The sequence below is a fragment of the Hemiscyllium ocellatum genome, chromosome 20, assembly GCF_020745735.1.
Source record: "Hemiscyllium ocellatum isolate sHemOce1 chromosome 20, sHemOce1.pat.X.cur, whole genome shotgun sequence".
In the NCBI taxonomy this organism is placed as follows: Eukaryota; Metazoa; Chordata; class Chondrichthyes; order Orectolobiformes; family Hemiscylliidae; genus Hemiscyllium; species Hemiscyllium ocellatum.
The window spans coordinates 17,622,298-17,636,909 of NC_083420.1; the positions used below are offsets into that span (position 1 = coordinate 17,622,298).

Consider the following 14,612-nt stretch of genomic DNA (forward strand, 5'->3'; position numbering starts at 1 on the left):
TTCACAGGATGGGCTACCCACCCTCCGGCTTTCAGGGTGACAGCTTTCAGGACAACCTATGAGCCTTCCAGCTCACAGTAAGGCTTACCAGACCAGGGACACACAAGACAGTGCAAGTGATAATCCCAACAAGCAACATGACACAGTTAATTATCAGCAAACAGAGTCCTTTCAGGTACACAGAGTCCATTAGCATAGACAGTTCTCTTCAAAATGTAGAGTCCATTCCCAGGAACAGAGTCCACTCCAGTATACAAAGTGCATTGTCAGAAATGGAGTCCACTCCAAACTGCAGAGTCCGTTGCTAAAAAGGGAGTCTACAACAGAGGGCAGAGTCCACTCCTGAAGGCAGCAAATGCACACCCCACAGCACACAGGTGTTCAGTCTCCATGGAGCCCTGGCCCATCCTTGAAGAACCAGACCCACTCACAGGAACACAGCAAGTACATTATAAAGGTGCAGTTAACTTACAGGAAATTGGTCCACTCCCGAAGGCAGGGTCAACTCCCAAACTCCAGGATACAGCAAGTGCTCACCTCCCAGGACACACACAGGTGTTCAATCTTCAGAGGGCCAGTCCAAGGACCAGGCCTACCCACAGGAACAGCTCATCTGGAAAGATGTATTTTCTCACAAGGGTTCAGTCCAACCACCAAAGAAAAGTGAGGACACATACAAAAACCAAAGAAAACTAGATTGCAAGTGCTAATCCTTGCCACAAAATCAATATTGTCTTTTTCTCAAAGTAAAAGAGAAAAGAGTAACATACGGGCTGTAACCACCAGTGAAACAACAATCCCCTAATGAGAACTGAATTACACCTGTAACACATTGACTGTGTGGATCAGGCAGTTTAGAAATCAGTCCTCACTAAAAAAAAGGGAATACCAGTTAACAAACTGGCTAAGTAATTCAGCAAGTTCAGGAATCAGGTCTTTGTCTCCCCCACCCCCCCAATAAAAAAGGAAGAAATCAACAGCAGCAGTAACACACTGACTGTAGCACCAGTCAGTGCCCTAAACTGAGGAGACTCTGAATTTCCTGTTTCTTCCTTCTCTTTTTTTTACAGAGCCAGCTCTCAGAGTGAACAGAACCCCTGACACGCCTGTTTATTTATTTATTTATTTCTCTGTATGCAGGTGTGAGACACAGTGAAAGACACAAGATGCACAAACCTTTATTCAAATTTCCACCACCAGGAAGAAAGGAAACAACCGAGTGGCCAATGACAAGCAGTGCCCTTCACATCAAAGGGCAATGCTGTGTGATCAAACAGCGAAGGGGAGGGCAGGGATTAAATCAGAATAGAGTTGGAGGGGGAAATAATGCACTCCACTTCCTGCGGCGCCCACCTCGCCCTGAACAACTCCAGGGTGTTGGTGGACACCGCGTGCTCCTTTTCCAGAGACACCCGGGCTCTAATGTAACCACGAATTTCCTGTTTTTTTTTATTTTGAAAGACACAAGCTGCACGAATCTTTATTCGGTTTCCACCACCAGGAAGAAAGGAAACACCCGAGTGGCCAGTGATAAGCAGTGCCCTTCACAAAAGGGCAATGCTGTGTGATCAAACAGTGAAGGGAAGGGCAGGGATTAAATCAAAATAGAGTTGGGGGGGAAATAATACACTCCACTCCCTGTGGCGCCCACCTCTCCCTGAACAACTCCAGGGTGTTGGTGGAGACTGCGTGCTCCTTCTCCAAGGACACCCGGGTTCTAACATAACCGCGAATTTCCTGTTTATTTTTTTCTTCTTTTTTCTTTTTCTTTTTCTTTCTTTTTAAATCTTTTTTGTTTGCTTTTTTTCTTCCCGACACTCCTGTTTATTTTTTTCTTCCTTTCTTTTTACCCCCACACTACCACCTAACTGCGGCAGTGCTTATTTTTCCCCAGCACCCATTTGTGTGCAGGTGTGAGACACAGTGAGAGACACAAAGTGCACAAATTTTTATTCAATTTCCACCACCAGGAAGATAGGAAAACACCCGAGTGGCCAGTGACAAGCAGTGCCCTTTACATCAGAGATCAAACAGTGAAGGGGAGGGCAGGGACTAAATCAAAATAGAGTTGGAGGGTGAAATAATGCACTCCACTCCCTGCGGCACCCACCTCTCCCTGAACAACTCCAGGGTGTTGGTGGACACTGCGTGCTCCTTCTCCAAGGACACCCGGGCTCTGACATAACTGCGAATTTCCTGGTTTTTTTTGGCCAGTGACAACAGTGCCCCTCACAACGCCCCTGTTTTTTTTTCCTTTTTTTTTACTTAACCCCCACACTACCACCTAACTGCGGTAGTGCTTATTTTTCCCCAGTACCCATGTTGTGTGTGTGCAGGTGTGAGACAGTGAGAGACACAAAGTGCATGAATCTTTATTCAATTTCCACCACCAGGAAGATAGGAAAACACCCGGGTGGCCAGTGACAAGCAGTGCCCTTCACATCAAAGGGCAATGCTGAGTGATCAAACAGTGAAGGGGAGGGCAGGGATTAAATCAAAATAGAGTTGGAGGGGAAAACAATGCACTCCACTCCCTGTGGCACCCACCTTTCCCTGAACGACTCCAGGGTGTTGGTGGAGACTGCGTGCTCCTTCTCCAAGGATACCCGGGCTCTAACGTAACTGCGAATGTCCTGTTTATATCTGTCAGCCAGTGCTCCCTGATTGGACCAGGTTAACAGCCCCAACCAGGGAACTCATATACAATGCCATCCACCTGGCTGATCTCATTATAATCACTACAGCTGGCTGAGAGACATCAAAATCTAGACTGTCATGGCAATACTTTTTAATTTATCAAAGAAATCTCTGCTAACACAGGCATGAGAAACATGATATTCCTGAAATCTAGAAATCTTCTCCAAAGAAGAGATGGGATTGCTGGGACAATTTGAAGTATCAGGGCTGAAATAGATTATTTTGTCTCTGCTAAAGCCACTAAGGGATGTGGAGTAAAGGCAGTTAAATGGGACTGAGGCACAGGAGATCACCAATTTACGAAGTTCAACTTATAAACACTCATACTTACGAACACAATCCCATATTTTAAAGGTCCAATGTATGAACACTTGCTATGTTTAACCAATGGTGACTTTATATTATTCCGCACTGTTTTCTGACTTGTGATCAGACTCCAGCACAGAACTTGTTCACAACCTGAGAAATAGCCTCAACTAATTAGTCATAATCTACCAGAAAATCATGCTTCAGGAACTGAATGGACTACTGTTACTAGGTTTTAAAAGAAGAAACGAAGTATCCAGAATAAGGTTAAATCATTAAACTCAGTTTGCTTTAAGTTCCCACGGGGGACTAACATATGCAGCTAGGTCATCTGTTCCTCAGGCAGTGCAATTCTAGCTGCCCTTGTTGTCACATGATAATGTATCTGCTGATGTTTGCTGTAATTAAATAAAAGGATTACAAATGACTTCTAGAAATGGCTGTGTCATTCTGAATGGCTAAATTTTAATTCACCAGGATGTGTCTGTTGAGTTTTGTAGCAAAATAGTTGCCTTGCAATGCCAGAAAACAAGTTGAGGTAGCTTGCTGGAACCATCCCCAATCTGTCCTCTCTACACCCCATCCCTAAAACTGACACCTCACTGCAGAACAAGTGGCTACATAAATGCAATTTAACTATTCCAAGAATATACTGTGGCTCAGTGTGTCGTAGTGATGCATCTATGGCCAGAAGGGTGAGGTTCAAGATATGCTGAAGACTTTGACCCAAAGAGTCAAAGTGAACACGGTGCTATCAGATATGCTGTCTTTAGATGAGCTGATAACCTGAGACCTGGGAGTGGGTTAAATCCTAACCCAGCTGTCTTACCTGGATCTAAATGACCTTGACATACGTTTTCCAAAGAGTACTGGTATCCCAGGCAACACCTACCACTCCAGCAACATCATGAGCTTAGATGATCTGGTCACTGCCACGCAAAGCTGTTCATGGGAGCTTGCAACGTGCAGATTGACTACTATATTACACCAGGGACTACAATAAAAAAGAGCAGCAATGACTTCAAAGTTGTGAAAGGCACTACATAAATGCAAAATTAATTTAATTTCCTTTCACAAGCACAACGAAAATGAAAGTCAAAGGTACTCTGCTTGTTCACAGAATCTGATATTTGGGTACAATATATATTGAACAGCCAGTTCGTCATCACCAAATCTTAAAATGCAGTGATACATTGAGGTTTGATGCTCCAGTCATTACAAACTCAAGATTTTTGAATACCTAGCAGTATTTTTTTTATTCCCAGATTTGGAGATGTTGCTCAGGTATATAACTGACCTGAGAATCTCCAGCTCTTTCCGTGCAGGCAATTGCAAACTGAGACTTTGAATTCATTTGAACAAGTATACCATAGCTGGTTGGTTATAGGCAAAGCCTTTGGAACCATTAATGTTTGTGTTGGCTCCAAAATTTGTTCTTTCTTTTGAAGACATGCATTGAATCACAATCAACAATAGCATGCACTGACAGGTCATAAATGATCTGGTGAGGGCGAATTGCCACTGGATTTTTGCAGGGCTGCATCGGTGAAAGCAAGAGGAATCTTTATTCGCTGCTGCTGGTCAGAATGAGGTTATGCAGGTATGTACATGCAGATATATTTAGCACTTTTTAGAAATACATTCTCAGGATTTGGGTGTCCCTGGTTAGGCCAGCATTTATTGCCCATAGGGTTGAGAAAACCACATTGCTGTGGGTCTGGAGTCAACAGGCCAGAACATGATTAAAAGAAAATGCATGGCAACCTCCTTCCCAAAAGGACATTAGAGAACCCGATGGGCCTTTCCTGACAATGGCTGCTATTACCTTCTTAATTCCAGATTGTCACTGAATTCAAATTCCACCATCTGCTTTAGCAGGATTTGAACCCAGGTCACCGGCCCTAGCTGGGTCTCAGGATTAATTATCCAGCAAATCACCATAAGGCTTTTGCCTCCACTTGCTTCTTCCATGACACCAGGGGATGGGTTTTCATTCGAGGACACCAATCCCAGCATGGGGCTGACTTTTGAGTTGAAAACCTGAAACTGGGCGGCACAGTGGCTCAGTGGTTAGCACTGCTGCCTCACAGAACTAGACACCAGGTTTGATTCCAGCCTTGGGCAAATGTGTGTGTGGAGTTTGTATTTTCTCCCTGTGTCTGCGTGGGTTTCCTCCGGATGCTCTGATTTCCTCCCAGTTCAAAAATGTGCAGGTTAGGTTGGATTGGCCATGGTAAATTGCCTATAGTGTTAAGTGTATTAGTCAGAGGGAAATGGGTCTGGGTGGGTTACTCTTCGGTGTGCATTCCTGATGAAGGGCTTTTGCCCAAAATATAGATTTTCCTGCTCCTCGGATGCTGCCTGACCTGCTGTGCTTTTCCAACACCACTCTAATCTATACTCTTGTGTGGACTTATTGAGCTGAAGGGCCTGTTGCCACACTGTAGGGATTCTAATCTAAAAACTGCCAAAAGGCAGGGACCTTGAAATGATTTTTTTTTGAGTGGCCCCTTTCGGGATACCTAACCTCTTAAAGAGCTCTGATACTAGACAGTCAATGGGAGTACCTCCAGCACTGACAAATCAGCAGCCTCGCTTTCAGAGATGAGTGCTGCTTATGTCACTGGTGAGGATGACTTAAGGTAGAAGCACTCTCTCAAGACCTTTTACGGACTTTTTAAAAATTACCAGAATCCCGAGCCACCAGGTTGCCATTTTTTTAAATTTCAAAAATATACTTTATTCATAAAATATCTTTATATACATACATTTGGACAGCACGTCCCACATATAGGTGTGTGATATCTTTTCAAAGGCCTTCTCCTGGTCCAGTCTGATGAGGCAGGCATCCTCCCCATTGACCTGCATGTAGGTGATCGTATCCCTGAGGAATGCAAGGCCCTCAGAGATCGTCCTGCCCAGTACAGCACAGGCTTGGTTGGGGTGAATCTCTGATCCCAGAGCTGACCTGACTCGCTTGGCGATAATCTGAGACAGGATTTTATAATCCACATTTAATAGTGAACTGGGTCACCAATATCTAACTTCCTCCCTCTCCCCCTTCCGTTTGTAGATGAGGAGGATGATACCTTTCCTCATGGTTTCACACATACTGCTTGCCAGAAGCACACTGTCATACACCCTCAGCAGGTCCTGGCCCATCAAGTCCCACAGAGCTGAATACAACTTGGCCAGTAAGCCGTCACTTCCAGGATTTCTATTCTTTTCTAAGGACTCGAGGGCCTTGTTCAGCTCATCCAGAGACAACAACTGATCCAACCTCTCTTGTGCACTGTCCTCTAAGATCTCCATGATAGACTGAGAGGCTACCTCGTCATTCCTTCGCTGGGTCAAAATCCAGAAATTCCCTCCCTAATGGCATTGTGGGTCAACCCATATCAGGTAGACTGCAGCAGATCAAGGCAGTAGCTCACCATCACCTTCTCAAGGGCAACTAGGGATGGGCAATAAATGTTGGTCAGCCAATGACGTCCACTTCTCACATATGAATATAAAAATACTACCATAATGCCACAAGAATCCTGGGGCAGATGATTGGAGTTCTTCTCAAATACAAATTAACTCATCTGAAGAAGAGAAGAAAAGAAGCTGTGTAGACAGGTAATTTCTCAAACAGTTGCTACATGTTTTGTTTTCGGGCTAGGCTAGACAGGAAGGGAATTTTTGCCATTCATCAGGGTCATGGATCTGACCCTTGTGATTGCTTCAGGTGTTATGCTCATTCTCAGCATATCTTCTTCAGGGACTTAATAAATCTTGAAGTTTGAAGGCAGTTAAGGGTGCTTATTAGTACTTTTATTAGGTAATTCTAAACATCCACTTTAACACGTCTTTGTGACATCTGGTAAGCTCATAACTGCTAACATCAAGGAAAATGTTGGAGACGCACCAACTGCAGAAAAGACAGATCACAAACTCATTTGCAAAAAAATTGTCTTCCTTCCCACCCCACCTCACTTTTCCAACGAAACGTGAATGAAGCTTGGCAGGTTTAATCACACGCCTGCTAAAAGGTTTCGTTGGGCCCTTTCCAAAAGGGAGGGAGAAAGAAACAGTTCTTCCCAGTTTGAAAATTAAGGTCTCACCTGCAGAATGCAAATGAGCATCAAGGATCTCTTCATTCTATATCTGCATACATACATTTATATGCACTGAACTGTAATTGTGCACAAGCAAATTGATTGGCAGGTCTAATTTAATTTAGTTAAAATTGTTTGAAATCATTTTCTCCACATAAGTTAAATTAAATCTCACCAAGTTTTCTGTCACAATCTTATAAAAGTGGATGCATGTGAGGGGCTGTTGGAGAGAGCAGAGGGGACATGTGTAGATTTTGTCAAGAGGAGAAGGTAAGAAATTTCTTTCTAAAGGCATCACTGACAGAAGGGGCATTTAATGCCCATCCCTATTGATCTGTGAAGGCAGTGGTGATCCTTGTTCTTGAACAGATAGTAGTAGTTTTTGATACAAATAAAAGAATTGCTGAATAATTCCAGAGGACAGGACAATTAAGAATGTATGCTGTGTTATGTGCAGAATGAGGCCTTCTAGCCCATTGTGCCTGTACCAACTTGTTAAATAAGCATTGTTACCTAGTACCAATCTCCTGTTTTCCCCCAGACCCTTGCACATTAATTTTATCCAAATAACCATCCAATACCCTGTTGACTGTTCTAAGAAATTTAAGAGCTGGCAGAGACTATTGATCCTGTTCCACTATTCAGTAAGATTATGGTTGATCTTACAGTTGTGGTTGCAACTTCATATTATGAGCTACCCCAATAATTTCTGATTCTCTAGTAAGTCGAGAATCTACTCCTGCCTGAATCATATTCAAAGTCTCAATTTTCGCAGGTCTCTGCTGAAGAAAGTTCCAAAGACTCATGACCGTCTGAAAGAAAAATAATTCACCTAGTCTCTGCCTGGAAGACCTTTTCATCTTTAAATAGTATCCTCGAAGTACAAGTATCTCCCACAAGGGAAAACATCTTCTCATTATCCCTCCTGTCAAATGTCCTCAGGATTTTATGTATTCACAACAATCCTCTTGCATATAAGCAATGGATTAGACCAGTCATGAGCAACACTCTATCGTTAGGAATGATTGTTTGTGGTAAGAGGGATGCCCAGCAGATATCCCTGGAGACAAAAGGAAGGGATGGGCATTTGATCATGGCCATTGTGGAATGTTCAGTGAAACCAGGCAAGGCATAATTGAATCAGTTTATACAATTTACTGCTAATGTTGGTCAAAAGAGATAGGAGAGACTGCATGGACAGAGTATGCCAGAGGGCTGGCAATCTCTGTGCTGTGTTAAAGAGCGTGAATGAATTGACTACCTCTATGTTCTATACAGTGAGCATCTGCAGAATAAAGAAGATTCGGGGCAATTTTTCAACAACAGATACCATTGATTAGAAATTAGAATTGTGCCCAAATGCTTGCCCACTGCAACAACATTTGGCACAAAGGTATCACTTGCCTTTCATTTATATACTATCTGTACTTCAAGGGACACTTGTGGAGTTGTCGTAGTGTACTTACTCTGAGCTAGGAGGCCTGTGTTCAAATCCCACCTGCTTCAGAGGTCTGTTATAGCATCTCTAAACGAGTTGATTAGGAAATTATCTACTACCTGTACCTCACAACTGAATGCTAGAGGATTGAAGGTGAGGTTGCCATGGGTACTGTACCAAAACAAACAGATGCAATGACCCCCAAAATCTAATTCGAAACAAGGCTGAGCAGTTAATAACAAACAGGGGATATTGCCCAAGTCCAAATGCCCTTGAATAGGTAACTGCCTTCATGAATTGCTGTAGTCCTTGCTGTATGGGGAGACCCACAAAGCTGCTGGAGAGGGAGTGTCAGAAGCTTGACTCATCAACAGTGAAGGATTAGTGATATATTTTTAAGTCTAAATGGTAGGGATTGTAAATTTGAATGGTAGTGTCAGGGGCATGGATCAGTTGCTGAAGTGCATCATGTAGATGGTACACACTGCTACTGCTGTGAATTGTTGGTGAAGTGACTGGTGGATGGGATGCCAAGCAAGCAGGCTGGATGGTGTCAAGTTTCTCCAGCGTTGCTGAACCATTAACCATCAGGAATGAAAACAAATTAAGATTAGAACTTGACACTCCAAATAAATAACAAATTGATCTTAGTCTTCACTAGCATCAATGTGCTTGACAGGAATAAATTGTTGTAATTTATTTTGTCCCACTGCGGAACTGTTCTGAGATTATCCTTTCTGTTGCATATCGCACTGTTGGATTCATTGCCCACTATACCATGAAGGAGCAATGGTGGTGACCACGCCTTTCCTACAAAACCCACCTGGTTTGTGATTAACAAACTGATCAGATTCAGCTGAGGATTCTCAGTAACTCGTTAGTCGCTCTAAAGAAAGGATTTGCTCTGGTTATGGATTTCAGCCAACTGGGCTATTTCAAAAGCTTTGGACAAAGCAAGGCTTTTTTTGGCTAAGATCAGATGGAGCTTCATCCTGAGTACAAGCTGTAATGCAGTCTCCAATAAGCTCATCTCGGAGGGTTCTCCTTTGGTCACGGTGGTCTGCTAGACAAGACAGGACATTTGTGAGAGAATCCCTAATTTTCCTCAGTTCCTAGCTGGGTTGATTAAACCTAACAGAGTTGCTAACTTCATTACACCCAAGACTAAAGTAGATCTTGAGCACTTTAATTCATTCTTCACATTTTGCTGTTTTGCTCACATCTCAAGTCAGTCTCAAATTGAATCATCAGTGTTGCCAATGGCATATAAAAGCAAATTAACTTGACCCTTGGTTTGGAAGCAAGGCCTGAGGTGTACAGTGCTGAGCAAACGTACCCACTGAGACCCCCATGGTCTAAAGGGGCTTTCGAGACTTACCCATCTTGAAAGCTGCATCAATGTTATACTGACAAGTAGGCATATACATGAATTTGTTTCTGCTCAATGACAAACAGCACTGTTTCCAGCAATTTGTTTGCCGGATTCTGTAGCTTGAACTAGAAAGCTTATAGCTGAAAATGTGTTGCTGGAAAAGCGCAGCAGGTCAGGCAGCATCCAAGGAGCAGGAGAGTCGACGTTTCGGACATGAGCCCTTCTTCAACCATTCCTCATTCCTGAAGAAGGGTTCATGCCCGAAACATCGACTCTCCTGCTCCTTGGGTGCTGCCTGACCTGCTGCGCTTTTCCAGCAACACATTTTCAGCTCTGATCTCCAGCATCTGCAGTCCTCACTTTCTCCTAGGAAGCTTTTAGGCATTTTCCCATTATGAAGCTTCTGAGATGCACTGACCATCTGGGTGATCGATTGTACACAATCTGTTTACAGCAACAACTAAGCTGGAGAGTGGCTTACAATTTCTGAGTCAGGCTTTCCCCAAAAATTTGTTTTATGTTGCTGATTGCTTAGAATTATTCCCACCATCAATCAGAGTACTGCATTTTATGAGGTTGCATTGACTTTGTACTTCGCACCTGTGATCAGGAACCTTTTTTTAATGAGATGTACTGGAGTCATTTAGGAGTACACAACTTGAGTATTGCTGAGCAAAGGATATAGTTCTTCAAAATCTTTTGTCTTGCATTCATCAGAACAATTTGCAAGAAATGCCTAAATATAAAGGTAAAACAGCAACACTTCTAACAAAAACAGGGCGTGCTGGATGAACACAGCTGACCTGGAAGCATTTGTACAGGAAAAAAAAACAAGTTAACACTCCCATTCCAGTGACCTTTCATCATAACATTTATAACTGTCAATCATCATCTGACTGCTTTAGTCTCCATAGCAACGACTCTACCAATCAGCATCCCTCTTGTCAACCAATCAAAACTCTCTTTCCAGATAGTATAGATGTTGTATTCCCTTTACATTAGTGTCTGTGATGAGTACAAGACAAAATAGCTTCAACAAAAAGTGTATATATTGCCAAAAAGATGATACAGAGTTAAGTAGGAGAGGGCATTCCTAGAATCGTACTGGCTTGGTCCTTATTCCAAATGTGTCTGCACATTGGCAGATGTCACTGACAACATACCCCATTCTTTAGCATAATGGGAATTATCCTGTAATTGTAGGATTGCTTTGGAAACCTCCCTCTGTATTTAGACACCAAATAGACAAATAATTACAACAGCTGGAAAATAACTTGGAGCTTTGCATAAATTTCATAAAAGACAAAAGTGGATTATAAGCAATACAACATTGTGAGCAGGAAATAATAACAGGATAAAGTGTAAAAAGATCCTTAGAAAGGATTGAAGTACATCAACACCATTTGTTTGAATTGTATTATTATATACTTACATCCTTCATTAACATTTACAGAACATAAAGAGAACTTACAGTTTTGATTGAATGAAAACATCAACAATTTGTGTTTATATCATGTGTTTAACATCTTCCAAGGCACTTATGGGAGCATTGTGAAACAAAATTTGACACTAAGCCACATGGACAGGTGACCAAAGGCTTGGTTAAAGAGCTAAGTTTTAAGGACCACTAAAAGAGCAAACAGGTGGAAAGGTTTGAGTTTTGTCAAGTTGAAGACACAGCCAGCAATAATGGTGTAAGTAAAACCAGGTACTGTATTCACACAAGGCCAGAATTGGAGGAGTATGGATGTTGAAGGGTTCTGGAACTGGATGAGATACCAGAGATAAGGAGGGATGAGAACATGGAGGACATTGGGATAAAGGATGAAAATTTCATAAATGGGTTGTTGCTTGAGACCAATTCGAGTAAAGAACAACTTCCTACACCACGATGGTTAGATACATTCCTCCTAAACTTTCCCACTATTGGTTCTGCAACACACCAATTCTCAAGATGTCTAATTTCCCTACACCAATTGGAAAGTGAAAAGACTATTATCTAGTTGGATGATCCTTGGCTGTGAGTCAAACTTTTCTTTTCCCCTCATCCAATAATTCTATTAATAACAGGACAAAAGGTCTCAAAGATGTTTTTCATAGCAAAAACACTACTAAATGTCTTTGCTCACTGCAATGGCATGGAAATTAGCCCCTAAATTTATGGAGCTTCCAGTGCAATACTCGCGGATTGGCAACTCTTACTTGCCAAAAAGAAAAGACACAAAGGCCTCAGGTACAAGTCCAACTTCTGAGCAACTTTTTCTGCTTGGGGACCAATTTGTTGCTGGGGGTGTGGAGGAAATCCTGAGATTTCCAGCACAGTTGCAGTAACTGAATAGAAATTCTGGCATCCCTCGACTGTCCCTGAAGGGAATCAAAATGTTTTTTCTTCCCAATGACTGACTGGCCTACTGTGATCTCAAGCAACTTTCTACAAATGCATTTTACATTTCTAGCAGATTTATTTTGAGAGGCGAGTGCCTTGTTACCTGCTATAGTGTAGAGAGCTGTGACGACCAGCATCAGAATTGTCGACAAGTAGAGATTCCATCCAAGGCACACTTGCACAAACAAGGCTCCTGAATACAAATCTGTCTGATGAGATAAAAGTGATACATTATTGTGCAATTGAAAACCAAGGCATCGCGTGTATAGACTGAAGCTGAAATGGTTGACAATGAAAGTAACCTTAACAGGCAAGTTAGAAAGGTTAAAGGAAGATAAAGAATGCTCCTGATCTCTGTCACTTCCTCTAGTGCCACACCACCTGCAGATTCCAGATTTCACTCACTTTGATGTGTGTAGTTTTAGCCAACATGTGTTCCCTCCTCTCTTCCTCCTTCTATGCAATCTGCTTTGATCAAGCTTTTGCCAGATCTCATAACATTCCCATTTTGGTTCATCATCTGTTACTGTTGATTATGTCTACCATTGTGTCTTTGGTAGGTTTCCTACATTAAAGGCACTATGTATCCAGAAATGAGGGTAAACAGTCATGTGGAGAAAAATGGACAAGTTGAGTGAAATAACTCCACAGATGCTGGGATCCCATCACCAAGTCATCCTTTATTTACACAGGGAGCGCCCTTGACACTGATCCAGCTCCCTCTGAGCCAACTCTCAGAGTGAACAGGATGTCTGACACTCCTGTTTTATCTGTCAGCCAGGGCTCCCTGATTGGACCAGCTTTGCAGCCCCAGTCAGGGAGCTCATAATCTATGAGGTCCATCTGGCTAACCCACCTGGGGGTATTCATCTTTAAGTGGGGAAGGTTATGAGTAGACTTGACAAAACTTTCAAAACCATGAATGGTTATCTTCTTAGAGTCATAGAGATGTACAGCATGGAAACAGACCCTTCGGTCCAACCCGGCCATACCGACCAGATATCCCAACCCAATCTAGTCCTACCTGCCAGCACCCAGCCCATATCCCTCCAAACCCTTGACACCCGGAACAAATATAACCTTTATTCTGATCTCCTTAATCAGAAAATATTGGCTTTACGAACTCAGCCACTGAAATTTTTTTTCCAAATTCCACTAAGTAAACTCCTTCATTTGCTATGCCTTCAGCTGGCGAGTTCCCTCCATTCTACATGCCATGTGTTGCTATTCCCACTAAGAAAAATATTTTTACATTGCTTTCTGCGTAAGTCGAAAGGTTTATTCATCAAAGAATTATTATGTCGGGGTGAATACCAAGAAACTTTTCAGTGGGTAATAACTAGTAATCTGTTTCTAGTAACTAATGGACAGAGATTTAAGGTGATTAGCAAAAGAGAATATGTAAGAAAATTTATTTTATTTTTTCACACAGAATGATTATGAACTGGAATACACTGCTAACTTTTGAAATGGAATTGTAAGTATTTCAGGGGAAATGAATGGAAGACCACAGGGAAAGCTTTGCCAAAAAGCCATCCATAGTGAAAATGAGCTGAATGCCCTGATTCTGTGTGGTATCATTCTGTCACTATTATCACTGCATTCTACTCTACGGTTTTTCTGTTAGGAACATGTGTGTTCTATAGAGAGAAAACATTTCAGATCTCACAGATAACCAACAACTTGTGCAGACTTCGAAGATAAAATGGCTCCTTCTGTATATACAACTCGGATTTATTTTCCTTGATCAATGGGACAGACATTTGAGAAAGAAATCCCTTATAATCTCCAGCGCTAAAGGCAGTCTTAAAATGAACTAGCCAGAAGGCCTCTATGATTAACAGGAATGGAATTGAGATCTTCTGAAGCAACAGGTTTCAAATAACATGTTTGGGCATCAATACTAGTTCACAAAGTATTTAATCAGAAACAACAGACATACAAAACCCTTCGCAAAAAGAGGAAGAACAGTGCTTTGGGAGACAGAGTTTCTATTAATGTGACAAATTTCATTTGAAGAGTCATCATTGGCAGGAACTACTTACTTTTAGTTCATGACCAACAGGAACAAACTCCACATGTTATGGTGCAATGATTGTTGTCAATTACATAGCTGGTTGCACAAAATAAATGCAGCATATTTTCAAGAGAATAAAAGCTGGTGCTAAATCGAAGCTAATCTCACTTGCAGTCACTCATTAGGCACAATATGAGAAAAGAACCAGGGTCAAGATTAGGAGGACCACTTTTACACACAGTGTGTTGCCATGATCTAGAATGCAATGTTTGAAAGGCTGCTGGAAGCAGATTCAA

General features: G+C 42.1%; 1 protein-coding gene across 1 annotated transcript in view; it reads right to left on the reverse strand.

Annotated features, from left to right (window-relative positions):
* Window positions 1-14,612, reverse strand: part of slc5a10 (solute carrier family 5 member 10) — a 124,001-nt gene that overhangs the window by 95,308 nt on the left and 14,081 nt on the right. Inside the window, exon 5 of the mRNA XM_060840542.1 lies at window positions 12,403-12,508. Within this exon, the coding sequence (XP_060696525.1) occupies window positions 12,403-12,508 (106 nt within the window). The remainder of the gene's footprint in view (window positions 1-12,402; window positions 12,509-14,612) is intronic.